The following is a 21,592-nucleotide window of genomic DNA, read 5'->3' as shown; positions in this document are numbered from 1 at the left end:
CAATATCCTTACTCAACCTTGGTATCAGGAAAACATTTTTAATGCAATGGTTTTAATCTCCAAGGAAGGCTGAGTGCAGTTGTTGTGGAAGTGTTTGGCTACAGCGCCCCCTGGTGACTTGAACATCCCTGACTATAGAGAGAGATTTGAACTTCAAGTTTTTGCACTGGCCAGAGACCTAGCCTCATAAAAATAAAGCCTAGATGATTTGTCATATAATCTAAATTTCATTAAGTAAAGGACAATTGTTGCTATTTCCTGAGAGTCATCCACAGGAACTTGTAACAACTTCCTTGTTGAAGTCATTGTATTTGAAATGCACACCTAAACATTTTGTGAAAACAAACACATAGAAAATAATGTACTTTCCCACAGCATGAATTAATTTGATATTGATTCCTTCCTTTCAGATTTGGAAATAGTGGGATTTATTGACATAGCTGATATTTCAAGTCCCCCAGTTCTGTCCAGACATCTGGTCCTGCCTATAGCACTTAACAAAGGTGAGTCATCGGCCTACTCCAGTGCCACACGTGAAGCAGCATATTGACTGAGGTTATTCTTTTTAAAAACAGCTTTTTTGAGATCTAATTCACGTACCATACAGCTCACCCACTGGAAGTGTATCATTCACTGGTTTTCCGTATAGTCACCGATTTGTGCAGCTGTCACCATCCAAAGTCGTTTTTAATCGTTAGGTACTAGAATTTGATGGGAAGGAATAGCTACTGCATTGGTTTTAAAAATAATGAATGTTGCCCAGTATACCAGAAAAGTAATTCTGCTGCACACTGTGGAAAGCATTTGGGCCCATATTTATGTGTTAATTTATTAATTTTCAGTGGACATCCTCTTTAAAGATGAGGATGGAGGATGCTTGGTGCCTCATCTAGGGCTCTGCCTTTCCTAGTGGGGACATGCAGTGGAACCCAAAGTAGTCATCAGGTTGCTCCATGAACGTGGAAGGCAAATACAGCTTCGTAAAGGCAGGGACCAAATATGTTTTCTGCTCTACTAGAGCTTCACACATAGTAGACACTCAGTTGAATGCATGGATGATTCCAGACCCTTGTGAAGCCTCATTCCTGCAGAATATACCTCTCCAGGAACTGTAAATCCATGTCCCCCGGATTCAGCATCTCTCTGGACAACACTAGCCTCTAGCTCTTTAAACGTCTTTTCTCGGTTCTAGGCTCCATCCATTTCTGTTCACCAGCTTTCTCCAAGGGTGTGTAGTCGGTTAAGTTTCCACTTACTGAGTTACCATCCCATGCCAGTTATGCCCAGGTCATCTCAGTTGGAGTTTAGAATGTTCCACAACTCCTCAGTCACACATTCACAGACAGAATCTTTTTTTTTGGGGGGGGGGTTGAGGGGTTTAGATTTTGTTTTTCTATTTATTAATAATTTTTTTATTGTTGTTGAAAGTATACTGAGCAAAACAGATACCAACTCAACAATTTCAGCACGTACAATTTAGTGATATTGATTCCATTCTTCACGTTGTGCATCACTCTCACCCTCCTTTTCCAAATTGTTCCTCCCCCATTAACATAAGCTCCAAACTAAAACCAAACTCGTTGCCATCGAGTTGATTCCAACTCATAGCAACCCTACAGGATAGAGTAAAACTGTCCCCATAGGGTTTCCAAGGCTATAAATCTTTATGGAAGCAGAAGACCACATCTTTCTCCCATGGAGTGACTGGTAGGTTCAAACTGCTGACCTTTCTGTTAGCAGCCAAGTGCTTTAACCACTGTGCCACCAGAGCTCCTAACATAAGCTCACTGTCCCCTAAACTTCCTATCTGACCTTTAGAGTTACTGTTGTCAGTTTGGTCCTATATGGATAGTTCTTTAAAAGGCCCAGTGCTCAAGGTAGACATTTTTTACTAATTAAGCTAAATGGTTCTTTGGTTTAAAGAAGATTTCAGGGGATATTTTTGCTTTAAGGTTTAAAGATTATCTTAGGGCAATAGTTTTGGGGGTTCATGCAGCCTCAATGGCTCCAGAAAGTCTGGATTCCAAGAGAATTTGAAATTCTGTTCCACATTTTCCCACCACAGGCAGAATCTTGATATGCCCACAGATGGCTTATTGTGATCACTGTGTTTATAACTTACCTTACTGCTCTCAGAGAACAAATTTCCCTTACTTCTAAGGTCCTGGGGGAACTCTGCATGCCCATATAAATTGCCAACAAAGAAATTGAGCAGAATGAAAAGCTCATGTAGGGGAACAGTGGAAAGAAAAGTATGGAAAGGTGGAATGGGGCTATGCTGTAAGGGCTGTTGAAAGCTAAACTGGGTAAGCTCTTCCTGTTGAAATTAGAAAGTCTTTGAATGAGATTGAACAGGCAAATATGTTTGGAGGGAAGTTAACAGTAGGAAGATTCATCTGTCAGCAGAGTACATGAGAAAGCCTGGAGTTGGAGAGTCCAGTTCAGAAGCTGTAGAGGGATCATTGCTCACCTTTGAGGATTCACATCCACATTCTGCTGGAAGGCTGTCAGTTGAGAACACTGTTGACATCTCTGGATGTGTGGTTCTGTTTAGGTGGGTGTCTGAAACCTCCAGCTAGCCTATAACTCAGCGTCCTAGTGGAAACTATGGAAAACAGATTTTTTTGTTAACAGCTTTATCAAGATATAATTCACCCAGGTAAAGTGTGCAATTCCATGGTTTTTAGTATACTAACGGTTGTTCAGTCATCACCAGAATCAATTTTAGAACTTTTTCATCACCCCCCCAAAAAAAAACCCCGTACCCTTTATCTGTCACGCCTAATCTCCCCGTTGCCCCCAGTCCCTGGCAACCACTAATCTATTTTCTGTAGATTTGTCTGTTCTGGACATTTCAGATAAATGGAATCATATGACATGTGAAAACTGATTCTTATATGGACGTTGGAAAATTAGAATATGAGTTTTTCTTACTCATTGTATTCCCTTACAACTCCATACACTTTCCTTCCAAGGCTAGAAACAGCCAGCAGTGTAATTATCAGTACTTCTTTGGGGTTTCTGTAGCTGATTTCAATCTGACCTGTTTTCCTCTTCTTTTCACAGAAGGTGATGAGGTGGGTACTGGCATCACTGATGACAATGAAGATGAGAATTCAGCCAATCAGATTGCAGGCAAAATACCCAACTTCTGTGTCCTGCTCCATGGCAGCCTAAAAGTGGAAGGAATGGTGGCGATCGTTCAGTTAGGGTAGGAAACTTCGTTTATGTTTGGCTAAGCGAAAAAGAAAAACCTGTTCACAAAGTAAAGTGCTTCCCAGACTTTTCGGAAAGAAATAGAAAGGCCCTTGTCAGTGTTCTCCTTTTCCCGCCACACCCTTCCCCCTTCCCATCGCCTTCTCACCTTCTGTTTAAATCACCTGCTAGAATAAGTATGGAGTGAGCTTTCTTGCCACAAGTCAGCAATTCTCAGATTGCTTTTAATTATGTTCTTTCTCAGCTTGCCTCTTTTCTATGGGTTTTGGTGATAGCAATGCTACTAACTTGCTATGGGATTTTAGGCAGGACTCACAGAGCCTCATCCGTAAAATGAGGAGCAGAAGCAAGTGACGGAGATGTTGATAGTGCTGGTTGAGCATTTTACCATGTGCCAGGCTCCCTCTAGGCATTTTCCATATTTTAACTCGTTCAATCCCTCACAACACTGCGAGGAGGTAGTAGTCTTATCCCCATTTTATAGATGAGGAAACTAAGGCTTAGAGAGGTTAAGTAACTTGTTCGCAGTCATACAGCTAGTAAATGGGAGAGCCAGGATTCTTACCCATGCATCCTGACTCCAGACCCATGCTTGTAACCACTCTGCTGTGTTCCTTCCTATGAGCAAAGCCCTCCAGCTTTCGCATTCGCTGCAGTCTCTGCTTCCCTTTCTGTAACACCTGTTGTTAGAAACGAGGAGTTGACTGATCATCTTCTGGCCATCTCCTGGGGTTGACTAGAATCAAATAGCAAGAGGTTAGGGTTATTCAGAGGAAGTGTAGCTCTATTTCTGCTCGAGTTCAAATTAACCATCCAAAAAGAAGAATGAAGCTCTTACTAGGTATTAGCCTGCGGTATTTCTTGCCACGCAAACTACTTGTATTGGCTCTGAATATAAGAAACACCTGGAGCCCTCTGAGGACCTGGGACAGAGCATCTCTTAAGAGACTGAGCGATGGTCTTGGGCCCTATGTTAGAAGGGCTTCTGTGAATGACTCAGGGAGGCAGCTGAAAAGATTTAGAGGCCATGGCCCTTAGTCCTCCTTTCCACACGACAGCTGCTCACTGCCCTTTGTGATGTTTTTGCCTCAACTTTTATGCCCATATGTGCATAATTTCACCTGAGTAATAAAGTGTCCCAGGGGAATGATAATATTCTGGGGCAGCATTGTGCCTTTTCAGCTTTAGGATTTGGCTTTGGTAAAAGTAACGCACCTGATTTCAAAACTGAAGCCTATGACTCTAAACAATATAGACTAGATTTGTTTAACTTGCGGTTCCCAGGCTTGATGTTCTTCTCATCTCCCGTCTTCTCTCCATGTAGCCCTGAATGGCATGGAATGCTCTACTCCCAAGCTGACAGCAAGAAGAAATCAAACCTCATGATGTCTCTCTTTGAGCCTGGCCCAGAACCTCTCCCATGGCTAGGGAAAATGGCACAGTTGGGTCCTATTTCAGGTATAATCCAGATCAGCTTTTACATTATCTCGACTCTGTTTTCCCTCTGCTGTTCTGAACATCTCTGGCTGTGCAGTCCGAGAGCTGTGTGATCTCCATCACCAATGTGCTGTGGTCTCTGGTGCTGAATATGCACATGGAGAACCCCGAGAGAGTTTGATGTTTGAACTCTCACTTTCACAGCTCAGGGAAACCAACATTTAGATTGCTTTAAGTAAATATAGACTGCTTAGAGTGAAAAGTTACTCTCCATAAATTTGTTTTTCTTCGGTGTATTATTTTTAATCCAGGTATCCTGCAGTCATATCTAAATACGTTAATCCCTCTTCCTTCATGAAACTGTTTTCCCTTAGCTTTCCTGACATTGCATTCTGTTGGTTCTCCTGATACCTAGCTGACGAATTTTTCTTTGGTGGTTTTTCTTGCTCTTGTTGTCTTATCTTTTCTCCCTTTTGCCTCGCAATTCCCAAGCTGCTGTTCTTTTCCTTTTCTTGGATTCTTATTCTCTCTCTTGTTTATTTCTTCAGCGTAATGGCTTCAGATGCCCCAAGTCTATAACTCCAGTCTCGCCTGATCTCTCCTTGGAAGTTGTATACTTCAGTATTTCCAGTTCCTACCTGGATATTCTGCCATGGTCTGAAGCTCAGCATGTCTGTTACAGAAACCATTGTCCCTTGCCCCTGCCCACAAACTTCCTTCAATTTTCCTGCTCCTTTTGATTGAGACCACTGTGCTCCTTGTTACCCAGGCTCCAACTCTGGAGTCATTTGGACTCGCTTCAATTTCAGGAACATCAACCAAGCAACCTATTCTGTGCCAGGCCTAGGGGATGAAAGAGTTAGCTGGAGTTGTTCAAAGTCTAGTAGAAAGTGGAATAATAAACACAGGCTGGCCCGAGATCAGAGCTAGCCCAGAGAAGGGGGTGATCAGCTCTGCCTGGAGGACTCGGAAATCTTCACAAAGGAGGGACAACCTAGCTGGGTTTTAAAGAAAACGAGGAATTTGCTGATTCAGTAAGAAAGGGCATCCTGGACAAATGGAGCACCTCTAGAAAGGAAAAGAGAGAGCACAAAAAGTGTGAGGGGGTGGGGTGGGGTAAGTTAGAGGTGGGCAGTGCCTAGAGCAGGACAGGTTATCTGAAATGTGAAGAGCTGACAGTTTATTCTGCAGACACTGGGAAACCACGAGTTAGGATACTGTTCTAGGTGCCTGGTGCCCCCTGGAGTTGTGCAACACCGCCATAATCCAAGCAAGAGATAAGAATTTGGAGTTGTGCAACATGGCCGTAATCCAAGTGAAGGAGAATGAATCAGCAGTTAGAAAGATAGCTCTGTGGAGTGTGGGTTTGAAAGGTCAAGACTAGGGGCAAGGGCAGCCTGCAGCTAGAAGTCCACTGTGAGAGTCCTGGAGACGTGAAGACGAGAGCCAGAATGAGGAAGATGACTGGGTCGGGGAGGATGGGATCTGGGCAAAAGATACTTAGGAGGTAGAATCAACAGTGACTAGATATGAGAATAAGTGAAAGAGAAGAGTTCAGAATGATCCCAGGTTTCCAACCTAGGCTGCTGGGTCAAAGGTGGTGCTATTCATGGGAACAGCAAATAGAAGAGGAAAAGTAGATTTGGGAAGAAAAAATATTTTGTGCATGTTGAGTTGGTGTCTAGGAGATACAGGTAGAGGTGCCTACAGACAGTTCCTGTAGGACTCCAGAGTTCAGCAAAGAGGGAAGAATTGGATATGTAATCTTTAGTTATAAGCGTATCTCTAAGAGTTGAAGTGATGACAAAGGGAGATTGCTTAGGGAAGTGGTTCACAAATTGGAATTTTTATGTACAAGAAAATTCAGTTGCCTAGGCCTACCTACAGAGATTCTGATTCAGTAGGTCTGGATTCAGGCCCAGAAACTTGGCAGTTTTAATATTACCTCAAGTGATTCTCATCCAGGTGATCCATAACCATATTTGAAGAAGCAGTGGCCCCAGGAATGTATCTAGATTAAGGGAAAAAGAGAGCCAGGGCCATACCCTTGGGAAGCACCACCAACTGAGTTTAGTGAAAAGGGCGGCATCAAAGAAAAGGAGGAGAAATAGTGAGATGGAGGAGGAAAAGTAGAAGAGAATGGTGTCACAGAAGCCAGGAGAGTACTCGGGAAGGAAGTAATGCCCTGTAGTATCCCATATGCATGTGCAACTCAGTTAAGGTCTAAAGAGCGTCCTTTGCCACTGAGGCCTAGAAAAGACTGTAGACTGAATATAGGCCCTAGAAGCTAGGTCAGGGGGTTGGCAGACTTTTTCAGTAAAGGGCCAGATAGTAAATATTTTAGGCTTTGTGGGCCATGTGGTCTCTATTACAAAACATTCAGCTCTGCCATTGTAGCAGGAAAGCAGCCATAGACAATACATAGACAAATGAATGTGACTCTGTTCCAGTAAATATTAATGGACACTGAAATTTGAATTTCATATGATTTTCACATGTCATGAAATTTATTCTTTCACATTTTTTTTCCAACCATTTAAAATTGTAAAAACCACTCTTTAACTCACGGGGTATACAGAAATAGGTAGTGAGCCATAGTTTGCTAGTTTGCCGACCCTGGAGCTAGGACCCAGGGGCTGGGGTTTCAAAGGTCACACAGGGGCGGGAGACATAACTTTGGTTCCAAACAAGACAAAGACTGAAATCTCTGAATAAAGCTGGGAATGTGGAAGTTCTGCCCCCTCAGTGAGAGGATGACAAGGAAATCTCTGCCCGTGGTGAAGCCCAGGGTGCATCCACAGCTGATAGAACGGCTCTGTAGCAGCACTTCTCAAACCAGGGCCAGAGGACTTCCACAGCAAAAACAAATCCCCACTGAAGATGAGTTTATAATTTAAAAAAAAAAAAAAAAATTTAAATCACATGAAGAAATGATCTCCTTTGAGGAAAAGCCAACAGGAGGATTAGCACCTAGAGAACTTAATCTGAAAGAGACTGTAGAATGAGTATTTTAAATGACTAAAGAGTTTTATCAGACTAGAAACCAAGAGGAAACCCTGGTGGCGTAGTGGTTCAGAGCTACAGCTACTAACCAAAAAGTCAGCAGTTTGAATCCATCAGGTGCTCCCTGGAAACGTACCAAGAGGGAAAAGAAGACACTGTGAACGAAGAATCATTTGAGCCTAATAGGAGATCATTGGTGACTTTATAAGAGCAGCTTCAGTGGGTGGTCAGCCAGGAGACAGGTCGAGGAGTAAACGAAAGATAAGGGAATGAAGATGGTGAGTTTGGCCACGAAAGGAAAATGGGGCAGTAATTGGAGGAGAACACAGAGCAGAGTGTGTGTGTGTGTGTGTGTGAGAGTGTGTGTGTGAAGATGGAGAAAATCCTCACCTTCATCTACTCTCTCTGTAGCATACATAAATTTATTCTTGCCCTGTTTCTGGCCTTCTTTACTTTCTACTTAGACCAGGGTCAGCTAACTACAGGCCAGATGAGTAGTTTTATTGAAACACAGCCACTCTCGTTCATTTATGTATTGTCTATGGTTGCTTTCATGCTACAGTGGCAGAGTTGAGTAGTTACGATAGAGATCATGTGGCCCACAAAACTTAAAATAATTTATTTACTGTCTGGCCCTTTACAGAAAGTTTGCTGACTCCTGACCTAGCCTATTGTGATGGTTTTCTTCAAAGATGACAGTCCATAATCTAAGATAGGAGCATTCCAACTCCTTTATTCCTGGCTTGCAACATAGCAAACTTGGCTTAGTTTTGTACTTCTTGTTATGCTGCTTCTTCATTCAAATTGAACTGCCATTTACTCTGCCCTATATACATGTTGCACTTCCTCCCTCTAGGTCTGTTTTTCTTTTTAATGGGGATAGTAATAGCTAACATTTTATTGAACTTTGTGCCAGGCACCGTGCTAGACACTTACAATGAAATGTCTTCTCAGTTAATTCTCGCAGCAATTTTAAGAGGTTGGGATTGGCATTATGGAAGCAAATAATGATAATAAAACCTGCCTTAGAGGGTTGTTGAGAGAATTTATTGAGGGAATGTGTATGAAGTCCCTCACACACGATAGACACATAATAAGGTAGATACTGCTGTTTTTATTATGTTCTTATCACAGCAAAACATGCAAAATAGTACCATTAAGCTTATACCAATCCCTCCCTGCTCCTAATTCTGTTCCTAGAGACAGCTCCTTTCCTTTGGTGTTTACTTACATTTATGTGTTTCTTTTAGGATTTACTTACATTCGTAAGTCATTTAAGTATATAGCTATTTCTTGATTCTTTTTCCATTATCATTTTTTGATTTTTTAAAGATTACTTAGCTCTCTTACCACCACATCCTACACCACCCAGCAAGCGCATTTTCTCTTCCTCTGCCCTCCCAGTATGGCTCCAGTGTTCTTTTTGGTTGTCAGTATTCAGTTCTTGTTGGATGATGTTAGCATACCACATCTGAACCATGTGCTATACTATGTTAACATTTCCTTTCTTGTGCAAATTTTTTCCCCTGTAGTTACTGCTTTCCTTTTTTTTTCCCCCCTTGTTTCAAAGAATTAGTGATAATACATTCATGAGGTATTTTGTCAGTTTTCTTTTTTTCTTGGTGCTATCTCCCATCGCCCTGCTTCATGAAGGATTGGTTGTTCTCTAGGCCTGCTGTATAGCTGTCATCCTGAGTCTTCCCTGCATCTCTCCTTTGGATCTCTGTTTCATGGCTCCTTCTGAGGAAAAGATACAAGGGAAGTAAATATCTGGAAATCTTGCATATTTGGAAATGTCTTTATTTCACCCCTTACACTTGATTGGCGGTGTGGTTGGAAATAGAGTTCTAGGTTGGGAATCTTTTTCCCTTAGAATTTTGAAGCTTTGTTCTGTTGTCTCGTCTGGCTTCCAGTGCTGCTCCTGAGAGCTTGGTGCCATGCAAATTCCCAGGGCTTTGACCCTGACCTGTATTTTTCTCTGTACAACTTGAGGGTCTTCTTTGTATCCCTGGTGTTCTAATTTTCAGAATGATGTACCTAGTCATTGGTCTCTTCATTCATTGTGCTGGGTACTCAGTAGTCCCTTTCCATCTGGCAACTCATATTCTTCAGTCCTGGGAAAATGAATTATTTCTTTGATTTTTTTCCTCTCTGTATTTTCTCTTCTCCTTTTCTAGAACCTGTATTTGTCTGTGTGTATGTGATTTTCTTATCTTTATCTTTTTGTTCTGCCTTCTGGAAAGTATTTTCAACATTATCTTGCAACTTTTGATTTTTTATTTCTACTATTTCTAAGAGTCTCCTGTTCTTTTTTTCACAGAAGCAGCATTTCTTGTCTGCTAAGCCAGTTTTCACATAAAGGCTTCAGACAATTAGAGACAGTACAAGATAGGTTATGATTAGGTATTGGAATGTCTGGTACTGACTGCTGTAGGATAAAAGGTCTAGAGAAATCACTGTCTTCCAGAAACACCGGGAACAACTGCACAGAGGAGGTAGGACAGGATCCAGACCTGGGATATAAGTAAGTTTGGTAGGTGAGGGGAGCCCTGGTGGCGCAGTGGTTTAGAGCTTGGCTGCTAACCAAAAGGTCAGCAGTTCAAATCTACCCTCCACTCCTTGGAAACCCTATGGGGCAGTTCTGCTCTGTCCTGTAGGGTTGCTGCGAGTCAGAATCAACTCAACAGCAACAGGTTGATAGGTGAGGAACAGCACCGTTGAGTGGTGGGGAAAGTGTTGGCTTCAGGACCAGGCAGACCCAAATGCAAATCTCAACTCATTTACTACAAAACCTTATGCAAGTGTAACCTTTCTGAGCCTCAGTTTCCTCATCTCTAATGGGACTAATACTATCTTCCCTCTAGGTTTGCTGTAGGGACAGAAGTTGTATGTGTAAAGTGTCTGGCACACAGTTGGAATTTAATAAATTCTCTCTGTTCTGTAAGTTCTTTGAGGTCAGAAAAAATGTCGTACTCATCTCTAGTCACAATTCCTAGCACAGTGCTTGCTACATAGTAGCTTCCTTCTGTAGATACTGAATGAGTGAGTGAGTGAATGAATGCAGAAGGGACTGCATTACATTCTAGGCAAGGGGAGTAGCAGAGATGAAGGCAGGGAAGCTGGAAATGAGCATGCTGTGTGGGAGTAGACTGTGAGGCTCTTGGCCTGACTGAAAAGGTGTATGTATTGACAAGCATTAATGACTGGCAACATGTCTGGAGAGTTGAGCCAGTACTTTTTTTTTTTTTTTTGCAGGGGGGTGAGGAGGGTTGATGGGGTCATGTGAGGCCAGTATGAGGTGTTTGAATTAATGACCAGACCAGGCTTAGAGAACTTCTGGCTTCATAGTCTTAGTCCAGTGTTTAGCGTGAGCATTTGGGAAGGGGCTGGAGCTCCCTGAGACTGTGGGAAGGTGATCCGTGCTCTGCCTACCTCAGGAGATGGTAATAATAAGGATGGAGTGAGCCAGTAGCTCTAAGTGTGTAAGCTTGTGGCAGAACTTTGGTGACTCAGGAAGCAGTTACAAAGACTGAAATCCCTGTTCATTCACAAGGCTGTAAAAACAACATGATTAAAATCTCGGGAGGTAATAAACTAATAACCGTAAGGTGGGGTATGTTTCACCGGTGAAAGTACTTCTTCCCTCGCCCCTTTCCTTGATTTAGTTATTATATAATTTTCCTTTTTGATTTTTTTAATGGCTAAACCTGTGCTTCCAGTACAGTAGACATCAGCTACATGAGGCTATTTTGAATTTAATTGAAACTAAAAAAAATTTAAAATTCTGTTGCTCAGTCACACTAATCACATATCAAGTGCTCAGCAGCCACATGGGCTAGTGGCTGCCATATTGGATGGCACAGATATAGAACATTTCCATCACTGCGGAAAGTTCTATTGGACAGAGCTAAGCTAGACTACAGAATTGCAGTATGTAAATGCATATTGTTGCATTTATTAGTTTTATCCCCTTTTACTGTAACTGATAAAGCAGATGAGTGAAGCTTGTTTCTTTTAAAACATTTTTCACTTACATGGACTTCAGTTAATTGTTTGCTCTCCTGCTCAGTGGCTTTCTATTGAGAACAGGTCCCCAAGCCTGACTGAGTTAATGAATTTTCTTAATTAGGGAAGTAACAGGATGTGAAAGATTGAGTGATTCAAAGAACTGCCAGCCTAATTGGAAATGTAATTGACTGTATTTTGCCAGATGTCTTTTCAAGAATGTCTTTTTCTTTTAAGATGCTAAGGAAAACCCTTACGGTGAGGATGACAATAAGAGCCCGTTTCCCCTACAGCCCAAAAACAAACGCAGCTATGCCCAGAATGTGACTGTCTGGATCAAACCCAGTGGCCTGCAGGTAACATTTCCCTTCACATGGCTTTCTGCTGGGGACAAGAGGAGGGATTCGGGCAGGCAGACCTTTCATTTGATTTTCTTTTCCTCTGATACTTAGTAATTCATTTACTTCTAATGTTTTTCATTATTTACAAAAAGGATTTGAGATAGCCTATAGTAAAACACATAGCAAAATCATTTTTTACAAAATTTAGAGCAATAAGAAGCCATATAGAGGAAGAAGGGGACAGTTGTGCTAGGAACCCGAGGTAAAACAATTAATTGTACTGGAGCACTTTGGCTCTGGGCTTTTCCTGCAGCACAGGTCAGAAAAGAAACATGTTGGGTTATATAGTTTTTCTTATCTGATAAAAGGAATCCTGCCAGTTTTTTTAGAGAGAAACAGTTCCCTGGCATTGAATTTTTATGTAAAATGTTTTACACAGTGAGTCACTGAATAACATAATGGATGTTATCTTTAACAACAGTTTTGCAAAAGTGTTTGTATGGTTATTTCTTCTATCTCCACGGTAAATCCCAGGGCATAGCATTACATTATAATTCAACAAAAACACTTTCATGGGAAGCTAAGATAATACCATTGTCAAGGTATGCAGCTTTCAGGCAAGATACTCAGTAACATTTCTCCTTCCATTGACAGGAAATCATTTATACCTGTTTTAAAAAATCACTTCTTGAGCCTTTTTTCTCGGTTGAGCACATTTTTTGGTTCTTTGTTCCTCCAGTGAGTCCAACCGAAGCCAAAAGAGAAGCGGCAGTCAAGTCGCTTTTGTTGACTGCGTAGTCTCTTCTAGCCCTTTCCATGGAGACTGAAACACAGCCTGCCACGGCTAAGGGGACAGGGGCCTCTGCTCTTTGTAGGAATCTCTTTGCAGCCATCCCTGACACAGTACATCCCTGTCAGAAGGATAATTTGAACCATGGGTATAGCTGAATTTCTTTTTTTTTTTTTTATTTTGTTTTGGTCCTGGGTGTGTTTTTGTGAGACTTAACCAGAAAACCAAGGGATTCTTGGTGCTTTACTAATGGTGACCAGAATGTTGAAATTAACTCAGAGGGGATCCGCGCATTGACATGCAGCCTGTTCTCATTTTCATTTCTTTAAATATTTAGAACCATCTTGTTGTTATTCTTTCCCCCTTCTACCACAGAATTGTAATGCCAAATTCTTTCCACCCTTAATAGACAGATGTACAGAAGATTTTAAGAAATGCAAGGAAACTACCTGAAAAAACACAGACGTTCTATAAGGTGAGAATGTCAGAATTACAGGGGAAGAGGGGGTGTTCCAAACATAAACGATCACAATAGTAAGAGTGTGGGGTATGGAATGAACATAGGCAGGGATTAGAAGTGTATGACTTGCACCTCAATTTTTTCATCAGGAAAGTCCGTAGAAGAGATAGGTTCCTCCCTGCCGTAAAACTCGAGAATCGCACGTTTGAATGGCCAGGTTCTGTACGTTAAAAGGGCATCTCTGTGTTGGTGCTGCTATAAATGACTGGGGCAGGTAGCTGAAAGGACCTGTGGGTCATAGCCTGGAGTCCTCACCTCTCCTATGTAGACAGGTATCCAGCCCAACCACAGGCAACCTGTGTATGTGCCTTCCCGGAATGGTGAGTTACCCAGAACATTCTTACCGCACCAGAAAAGCTGCTTCTAGGAATAACTTCTAAAATTACACATTTATGAATTGCCAAGGAGATTGCCTTCCAGAATCATACCCAGCTAATCTAGAGCCAGTGGTGGAGGGAATAAAGGTACAAGGGGTAGGGTGGGATGGGGGGCATTTAGGCCCACGCCTTGTTTCTCCCGTCCTTGCTTCTCCCTCATCCTTCTGGTGCTTGGCTGAAACATAATTGGCAGCATAATGTAGGCTGTGTTGTTGCTGATGTCCCATCCCAATTTGCTAATCTTAAAATACAGCACACAGTCAGCCTCAGGCTAGTGTCTCTGCCAGAGAACACACAGACTACTTTGTCTGGGTGTCATCTCGTTACCATTACCTCAGTGTTTGTTCAAACCTAATTATGTAACAAGCTAGTGAAGTCAAGCAAGGGCAGCTTTAATCAAAGTTCAACCAGAGAGCTTCTCAGCCAGCCAGTCCCCTCCCTACCTTATGCCCACGCTCCACACAGGCCCTTCATTCCTACTCCTCAGCTGCACGGTCCCTGTCTCCTGCAGAGCTTTCTGCACGCCATCCTCAGCTCTCTATTCAAGATGACACACTTGTTAACAGATGTTCGTAGAGAGGTGATCAGAGATCTCCGTGTCTTTTCCGGTTTTATATAATCCCACGTATTAGAGCTGGAAGGGGCCTCTAGCAACTGACTGCTCCAGCCCACGGCAGTGTGTAAGGGATTAGGATCCTCATTTTGTAAAGGAGGCCACTGAGACCCAGGGATGCTGCACGACTTGGCCCAGATCACACTGCTGAGTGCTTGATGGAGGCTTTCTCTTTGTGGTGGTCTTTCTGGCCAGACTTCTGACTCCTCCATTGCCTCCTCCAAACACGGTCATTGCCGTTCAGTCTGAGGCCCAGTCAGAGAGGCACCAGAGGGTTAAGAGCCCTCTGAGGTTTGCAGCAAGCCTTTTCCATACTGGAGTAACAGGAAAAAGTAGTATCCTCCTTGGAGTTATGAAGAGTAAATGAAATGGTGTATAACACGATGTTTGGCATAAATGCTCGTTACTTGTGACGATAACCCATGTTTTTCAGTCACCTTACCATCTTCTTTATCTAATAGCTTTCTGATGACCTGTATAGGAGCTACTTCCCAGTCATCTTCTTATTGGTGGCTTTGTACAAGCACTTGTTCTCATATAAAAATGCTCATTAAATTTGGGGCAGAAGAGCACTTATAAAGCATGTGTCTTAGTCATCTAGTGCTGCTACAACACAAATACAAGTGGATGGCTTTGACAAAGAGAAATTTATTCTCTCACAGTCTAGGAGGCTAGAAGTCCAAATTCAGGGCACCAGCTCTAGAAGAAGGCTTTCTCTCTGTGTCGGTTCTGGGGGAAGGTCCTTGTCATCAATCTTCCCCTCGTCTAGGAGCTTCTCAGCTCAGGGACCCTGGGTCCAAAGGACATGTTCTGCTCCCTGTGCTGCTTTGTTGGTGGCATGAGGTCCCTATCTCTCTGCTCACTTCTTTCTCCTTTTATCTCTTGTAAGATAAAAGTTGATGCAGGCCACACCCCAGGGAAACTCCCCTTCCATCAGATCAGGGCTGTGACCTGAGTAAGTCTGTTGTATCCCACCTTAATCCTCTTTAACATTACCTAATCTTGCTTTATTAACCACAGGCAGAGATTAGGATTTACAATGTAAAGGAAAATTGTATCAGGTCACAAAATGGAGGCAGCCACACAGTTCTGGGAATCATGGCCTAGCTAAGTTGACACATATTTTGGGGGGACACTGGTCAATCCATGGCAGCATGTGATGAGGAAACCCAGTCCGGGAGCACTGGTCTTTTTATCTCGTTTCAGGAGCTGAATCGTTTACGAAAGGCTGCCCTGGCCTTTGGTTTCTTGGACCTGCTCAAAGGGGTGGCTGACATGCTGGAAAGGGAGTGCACACTGCTGCCCGACACGGCCCACCCCGACGCTGCCTTCCAGCTGACCCACGCGGCCCAGCAGCTCAAGCTGGCCAGCACCGGCACCTCTGACTACGCTGCGTATGAACAAAACATCACACCTTTGCAGACAGACTTCTCTGGGAGCAGCACTGAAAGAATGTGAAGCTGACTTTGGAGCCTCCTTTTCATTTCCAGAGTGAAACTGATTTAGGGTAAAGACCTTTCCAGTCTGCTCAGCTTTGGAATAGCTACCCGAAGACCACCCTGCGGCTGCCTCAGAAACACCAGTTGCTGGTTTGAATGACTCTATCAGCCGGGAAGGGTTCTGAAAGGTGGTTGGCTGGTTAGGCTGTAATTTTAGCTTTCTGGGGCTCAGAGTCCCCAGATTCTGCTGCCTCAATGGGCGCATCTCCTGAGAAGCGTGAACGGCTGACAAGCACAGAGCTCCCCACTTCCTCAGCAGGGGCTCTCTGGCTTCTGAAGGGCGTCATCTCTTCCCTCCAGGTTTCTGTCACAACTGTATTTTCAAGCTTCTGTTCTTGGAATGAGCAACCCAGACCATCTGGGGCTGACTAAGTACAAGACCAACTCCGTTTTAGAACTTTGCTTAGAACTTGGGCAAAACGTGATGGCAACCCTTAGGTGCTCTTGGTGTATCCTGAGATACAGACTTTTAAACAGCAACCACACGTATGTGTAAAATGATTCCCGCTTCTTCAAGTTTTGGGGGTTTTTTTTAAATGAAAATATTTTCTATAAAATAGTTTCACTGAAATTAATGGGCATTTTGCCTTTTGGTCTGACCTGTCACTTGAATATAATTCCAACTTTCTAAGTTGCACAGATTTATAAAAATCATGTTTCCTTGGGTTCTATACTGACTTCCTTCTTCCAACACTGATGAGGCCTCAGTGCCAGGTTCTAGTTGCCGCTGATTCCGACTCATGGCGACCCCATGTATGTTGGAGTAGAACTGTGCTCCACAGGGTTTTCAGAGGCTGATTTTCTGGAAGTAGATTACCAGGCCTTTCTTCCGAGGTGCTTGTGGGCAGACTGAAACCTCCAACCTTTTGGTTAGCAGCCGAGCAAGTTAACCATTTCCACCACCCAGGGATTCCAAGCCAGGTTCATTCCAGCTAAATTCTGACAGATCACTGAATTCAAAGTTAGTTTTGGTTCCAATCCATCAGCTAGCTTCATGATATTAGGCAAGTAACATTTCTTCAGGGTTTATGTACATCATCAATGATTTTCAAATTGCTCCGTGGATCTACTATGGTAGAATCCCTCAGGCCTCTGGGCCCTTTACCCCCACTTCAACTGAAACAGACGATTGTAGTTTAATAGGCTGAACATCTGAACAAGGGACTTCCATCACGAACAGTCTGAAAATCATTAAACTAAATGATATTTAAGCACGTCATTAGGATTTTGATTGTAAATATTTTAATAGAAATACACAATCTTTTGCTTCCTCAGACAGCAATAAAGGGATTTGTAATAATCACTAAAAATACAGGATTTTGCCAGAAGGATGCAGCATAATCTACTGCAAAGCTGATGTGCAATTACACAGAGGAACTTGGCTGAAAGAACATCAGAAGTCAGTACAAACAAATGTTGACAGGAAGATACAGGCATGCAAGACATCCTTCAGTGCAGTGGAGTTTTACAAAATCAGCCAGCCTATGCTAACCAAACGTTTCGGGTCAAACCAAGTTTCCATTTTGGGCCCAGAGAAACAGCATAACTGAGTCTCCTTCCCCTGGGAGCAATGAGAATGGCAGAGCCAAGAGAGCTATCGTGCCTTAAATTCCCTTATACAAGTGTTACTTCTAACACTTATTTTACTTGGTTTACTTGGAATGTTTTAGAGAAAACTATTTTAGAATGGACAAACTTCAAAACGTCTAGATTTCTTTTTTTTTCTTTTCCAGTTCCCCTGTTGGTGTGTTTCCTGCCAGGAATCCTTTTATAAGGGTCAGCTGGTGATTCTCCAGCCAAAGTCCCTACTGCAGACAGGTGGAAAAGCCAATCTAATAGCAGAATAAAAGCAGGTGTTTTTCAGGTCTACTCACAAGCAGACAGTCCCACCACTCACTCTGACGGGTACGCAAGTAAATGGAGTCACTCGGCTAGTGCAGGGGAAAGAACACTTTTTAAAATGCTTGTTCACAGCTTAAAGACAGAGTTCAGTGGGCATGCTTAGCCTGGCCTCTTCGGATGTCTCCGGTTTGCTCCAGGCTGCACTGCCAGCAACTTACTGCCAGTTTGACCCACATATTTATGTTCCCTTCTGATCCCTGGAGCCATGTGAGTTCGGAACCCTTTTTGTAGTTTCATTAGTGTTGAGAAATAGTTGTGAAGTAAGCGATCATGGTATTCCAAGGTTCTGACTAGCCTCTCTCAGATCATCCTGTGCCCTCTCCAATGCCCACACAGTGGTAAGCACTGTGATAACAGACGTAAGAGGCCAGAAGACACCAGATCTCACGTACGTTCTCTAGCCCAACTCTGACTCAGAAGTATTTCATCAATGACTGAGTCTAACCTGCTGTCACAAGGTCAATGCCACTCCACTCGCCACGTAACCCACTGTGTACAGAATGTATTAGCTGCTGCCAGAGTCATTTTTACAGCCTTCTATACTGCAACATAGTCTTCCTTGTTTTCACAGGCAGTAGCTGAAAAGAATAAATCCCAACTATAAGAATGGCCAGTACCTTGTACGGATGACAGTGAAGAAATATCCTTGGCCTGTATGACACAGACTGGACGTGGAGTGGGTGGGAGTGGGGCTGAGCCTTTTGCTTCACTAACTGAATACACAAGAATGAACCTGTCATCAGCTCTCAGGAATCCATGTCAAGCAAGTACTACACTAAGATAATACAGTAAATTCAGGAATGTTACTGGGGGAAAAAGAGAGAGACAGCCTCACTGAGAATTGAATCTTTCAACTTTAAAAAAACTTTTACATCAGTACAAGAAGGTAAAACCGTAAGAATCACAGATAAGCCTCAAACTGTTGTAAGAAGCCATCCAAATCTCCTTAGTGGATCTTTTTCTTTCTTTGTCCATAGCGCCGCCTGCGCTGTTTATAAAGGTGACGGAAATTTATATATAACCCTGAAAAAGAGGGTGATTAGAAATCAGATGAGAATCTTTGTCTCTTTTTATACCCAGAAGCTTTCGGCGAGGGGCAACATCTAGCTGGTTGTCTGTTTCTCGTATTCTATGGCACTAAGCTTATTGCAGCCGCTCGGAAAGTACAACAGAAAACAAATGATTAACAACAAATTGGAGACGGCTCATTTCTTTTCCTGGTGGGTTTACAATTTAATTTTTCCTATGTTATAGAAATTTTCAAACACAAAAAGTCTGAAATCATTGTACAGTGAACACCCATACAGCCACCACTTAGATTCTACACTTTTTCCTACACTTCCCTTTACCACATACTTATTCATCCCTCTCTCTCCCCACCTCGCTCTCTGTGACCACTTGCTCTGGGGAAAGCCAGGTTGCCGGCAATCACGTGGGGAGGCCCTGTGGCAAGAACCACATGAGTAACCTTGGAGTGGATCCTCCAGCCCCCGCTAACAGCTTGACTGAAACCTCACGAGAGACCCTGAGCCTGAACCACCCAGTGAGGTTGCTTCCTGAGCCTCAGAAACTGTGTGAGATAATAAATGTTTATTTTAAGCCGTTATGTTTTGGGGTAAATTGTTAGGCAGCAATGGATAACTAATAAACTGCTCTTGCATCCTCTGTTGCTGGGAAACCAGGCAGCCATTCTTATTTAAGGCCACTTCAAGTCTTTCGTGAAATAGAGAAATACATAGACTACATTAAAATGTATTTGATCTTTATCTAAAGTAAATAGTGCTTATTAGTTGGGAAGGCTTTTAAATCTCTCATATTTGTGATAATGTAGGCTTCTTTTTCCATTCTTTAAGTTCTTAGTTTTCATGAAATAAGGCAAGGATTTATGATTTAATATAAAAGAAACCCAAAAAAAACCAAACCCGTTGCCATTGAGTCTATTTTGACTCATAGCAGTCCTATAGGAAAGAACAGAACTGACTCATATAGTTTCCAAGGTGTGGCTGGTAGATTTGAACTGCCGACCTTTTGGTTAGCAGCCACGTTCTTAACCACTGTGCCACCAGGGCTCCATTATAAAAGTAAATTAATAAATAAGCAAGTAGGTTTTACATGAGGAGCAGTGGAGCTTCCCCATTGTTAAGTAAAGGTCTCTGTGAGACCTTCTGGCTGCTCAGAGGTTACTGCCTTTCTCCCTCCTTGCTGTCACCTGTATTACCACCTCCATCAACTCTGGATGTGGAATGTGCTAACAAAATCAGTAAAAGTAAACTGAACTTCTTATTCTGTTTTAAAAGAGCTTCTTCAAGTGTGGCAAAATCTTGAAAGTTCTGAATCTGGCTGACGGGTAAATCAGTGTTCATTTTGCTATTCTATTTTTGTATATGTTTTAAAATTTTCACAATTCAAAAAGCAATAAAATGATCATGCAGGGGGACAAAAAAGAGCTGCTTACATTGTTTTAAACAACAAACATGGTGTATTCCCAATGACCAAGACCACCTGCAAGAAGATAATTCAACGACTGGAGATTTGGGAGGAAATACATCCATATACAGCATAGTCTAGTGAGTCTGTTTTTGCAAAGCAATCTTTCTCTAACCCATGCAACTCTTTGGAAATAAAAATCCCAATAAGGACTTCTAAAATGCTGAATCATTTAAATCTACCCTCCAAGACGTGACAGGAAAAAGTCTGTATTACAGAGCCGATACTCACCTAAAAATAACACGACAAGATAAATCTGAAGAAAGAAGGAAAACCTCACTTTGACTTTCACTGGATATGGCAATGTGAAACTGAACCTTCCTGTTTCGTTGAATACTGGGATGGACTGGATCACTGCGACAGCTGGAGGCAGAAACAAGAACTCATTAGAAGAAAAGCAGATACAGTCACATCTAGTGTGAGAACCTTCCAGCCCCTAGCCCTCAAAGTTTCAGTTCTGGGTTTTTTTTCAAAATGCTTCATCTTCTCTTCTTACAGAGGGCCCTTAGTTTTCTTAAGAGATAAGCCTCCAAGATGTCCACAAAAAGATGAATGAGGACCAATCATTTGATCGCATAGGGCTTCAGTTTTCTATTCCATAAAATGGAGAGAATGATCTCCATTTTAGGAAAATGGTGTTTGTGAAAATAAGATGAAGTTATCATTATGAACCTGCTTTGGAAAATTAAAAATACCATATAAATGGGAAGCATGCAGTACATGACCACCTAGCTACCAAAACTTACACGATGAGCTACTTCCCTGGATACTGGGAATATTATGGAAAGAAGCCACTAGAAAGAAATTCTGGAAAAATCCAACATTTACAGACCTAGGCTAGCAGAGGAAGAATGAGCTGAAGCTAAGCTATAAAATGCAGAGTTCCTAAAAGTACCTTCTGCCAAACATCCCAGAGGATACATGGGGATCCACACAGAGTAGCGAAGCCATGTGAGTACCTTCCAATCCATGTCAATGCAAGTTAGCATGTAGAAGGGGTACCTATTGAAAATAAGCAATTCAGATATTACAAGCCACTTTAGGTTCTGAATGCAACCCTAGAAACCAGTCAAGTAGAAGAATCATTTCTCAATCAGCTGCACATGATTTATTCAGAACAGAGTTATGATCCTGGCCTATTACCCATGAACTCCATCATGCTTCTCCCCAAATCATCAAAGGCTGTGAACTCTCTTCAATGCCAGCCTAAGTTTGAGTCTCAAAGAAATCCTCTTTGGAATAGTTCAGTATATGAACTAGGTCTCAGAAGCTTTCTAGTTTTTTTCCCAGTTCTGATCTATATTCCAGGTGGGTAAGGCTGTCAGACACTTTATCTCTGGATAAGTGAACTGTTATCAAAATTAAAGTATCCAAAAGACTGCTAATCTACAATCAGACACAC

At 42.4% G+C, this 21,592-nt stretch overlaps 2 protein-coding genes across 4 annotated transcripts in view; one reads left to right on the top strand and one right to left on the bottom strand.

Annotated features, from left to right (window-relative positions):
* Positions 1–18,728, top strand: part of INTS14 (integrator complex subunit 14) — a 28,697-nt gene extending 9,969 nt beyond the window's left edge. The window contains exons 5-11 of one of the 3 annotated variants that reach the window (XM_023729725.1): positions 411–503; positions 3,067–3,211; positions 4,541–4,674; positions 11,899–12,017; positions 13,202–13,267; positions 15,509–16,287; positions 18,275–18,728. In XM_023729725.1, the coding sequence (XP_023585493.1) occupies positions 411–503; positions 3,067–3,211; positions 4,541–4,674; positions 11,899–12,017; positions 13,202–13,267; positions 15,509–15,760 (809 nt within the window). In that variant the 3' untranslated portion in view covers positions 15,761–16,287; positions 18,275–18,728. Of the gene's footprint in view, positions 1–410; positions 504–3,066; positions 3,212–4,540; positions 4,675–11,898; positions 12,018–13,201; positions 13,268–15,508 lie in introns of all 3 variants that reach the window. The other 2 variants (XM_023729724.1, XM_023729723.1) reach the window with 2 other exon arrangements.
* HACD3 (3-hydroxyacyl-CoA dehydratase 3) overlaps positions 18,615–21,592 on the bottom strand; it is a 31,002-nt gene continuing 28,024 nt past the window's right edge. The window contains exons 9-11 of the mRNA XM_023729859.1: positions 21,086–21,248; positions 20,422–20,553; positions 18,615–18,726 (exon numbers count right to left, since the gene is read on the bottom strand). Of these exons, the coding sequence (XP_023585627.1) occupies positions 18,650–18,726; positions 20,422–20,553; positions 21,086–21,248 (372 nt within the window). The 3' untranslated portion in view covers positions 18,615–18,649. The remainder of the gene's footprint in view (positions 18,727–20,421; positions 20,554–21,085; positions 21,249–21,592) is intronic.

This window comes from Trichechus manatus, unplaced genomic scaffold (genome assembly GCF_000243295.1).
Source record: "Trichechus manatus latirostris isolate Lorelei unplaced genomic scaffold, TriManLat1.0 scaffold00030, whole genome shotgun sequence".
Taxonomy (NCBI): Eukaryota; Metazoa; Chordata; class Mammalia; order Sirenia; family Trichechidae; genus Trichechus; species Trichechus manatus.
The sequence above is the reverse complement of the archived record's forward strand: the minus strand, read 5'-3'. Positions and strand labels throughout refer to the sequence as shown.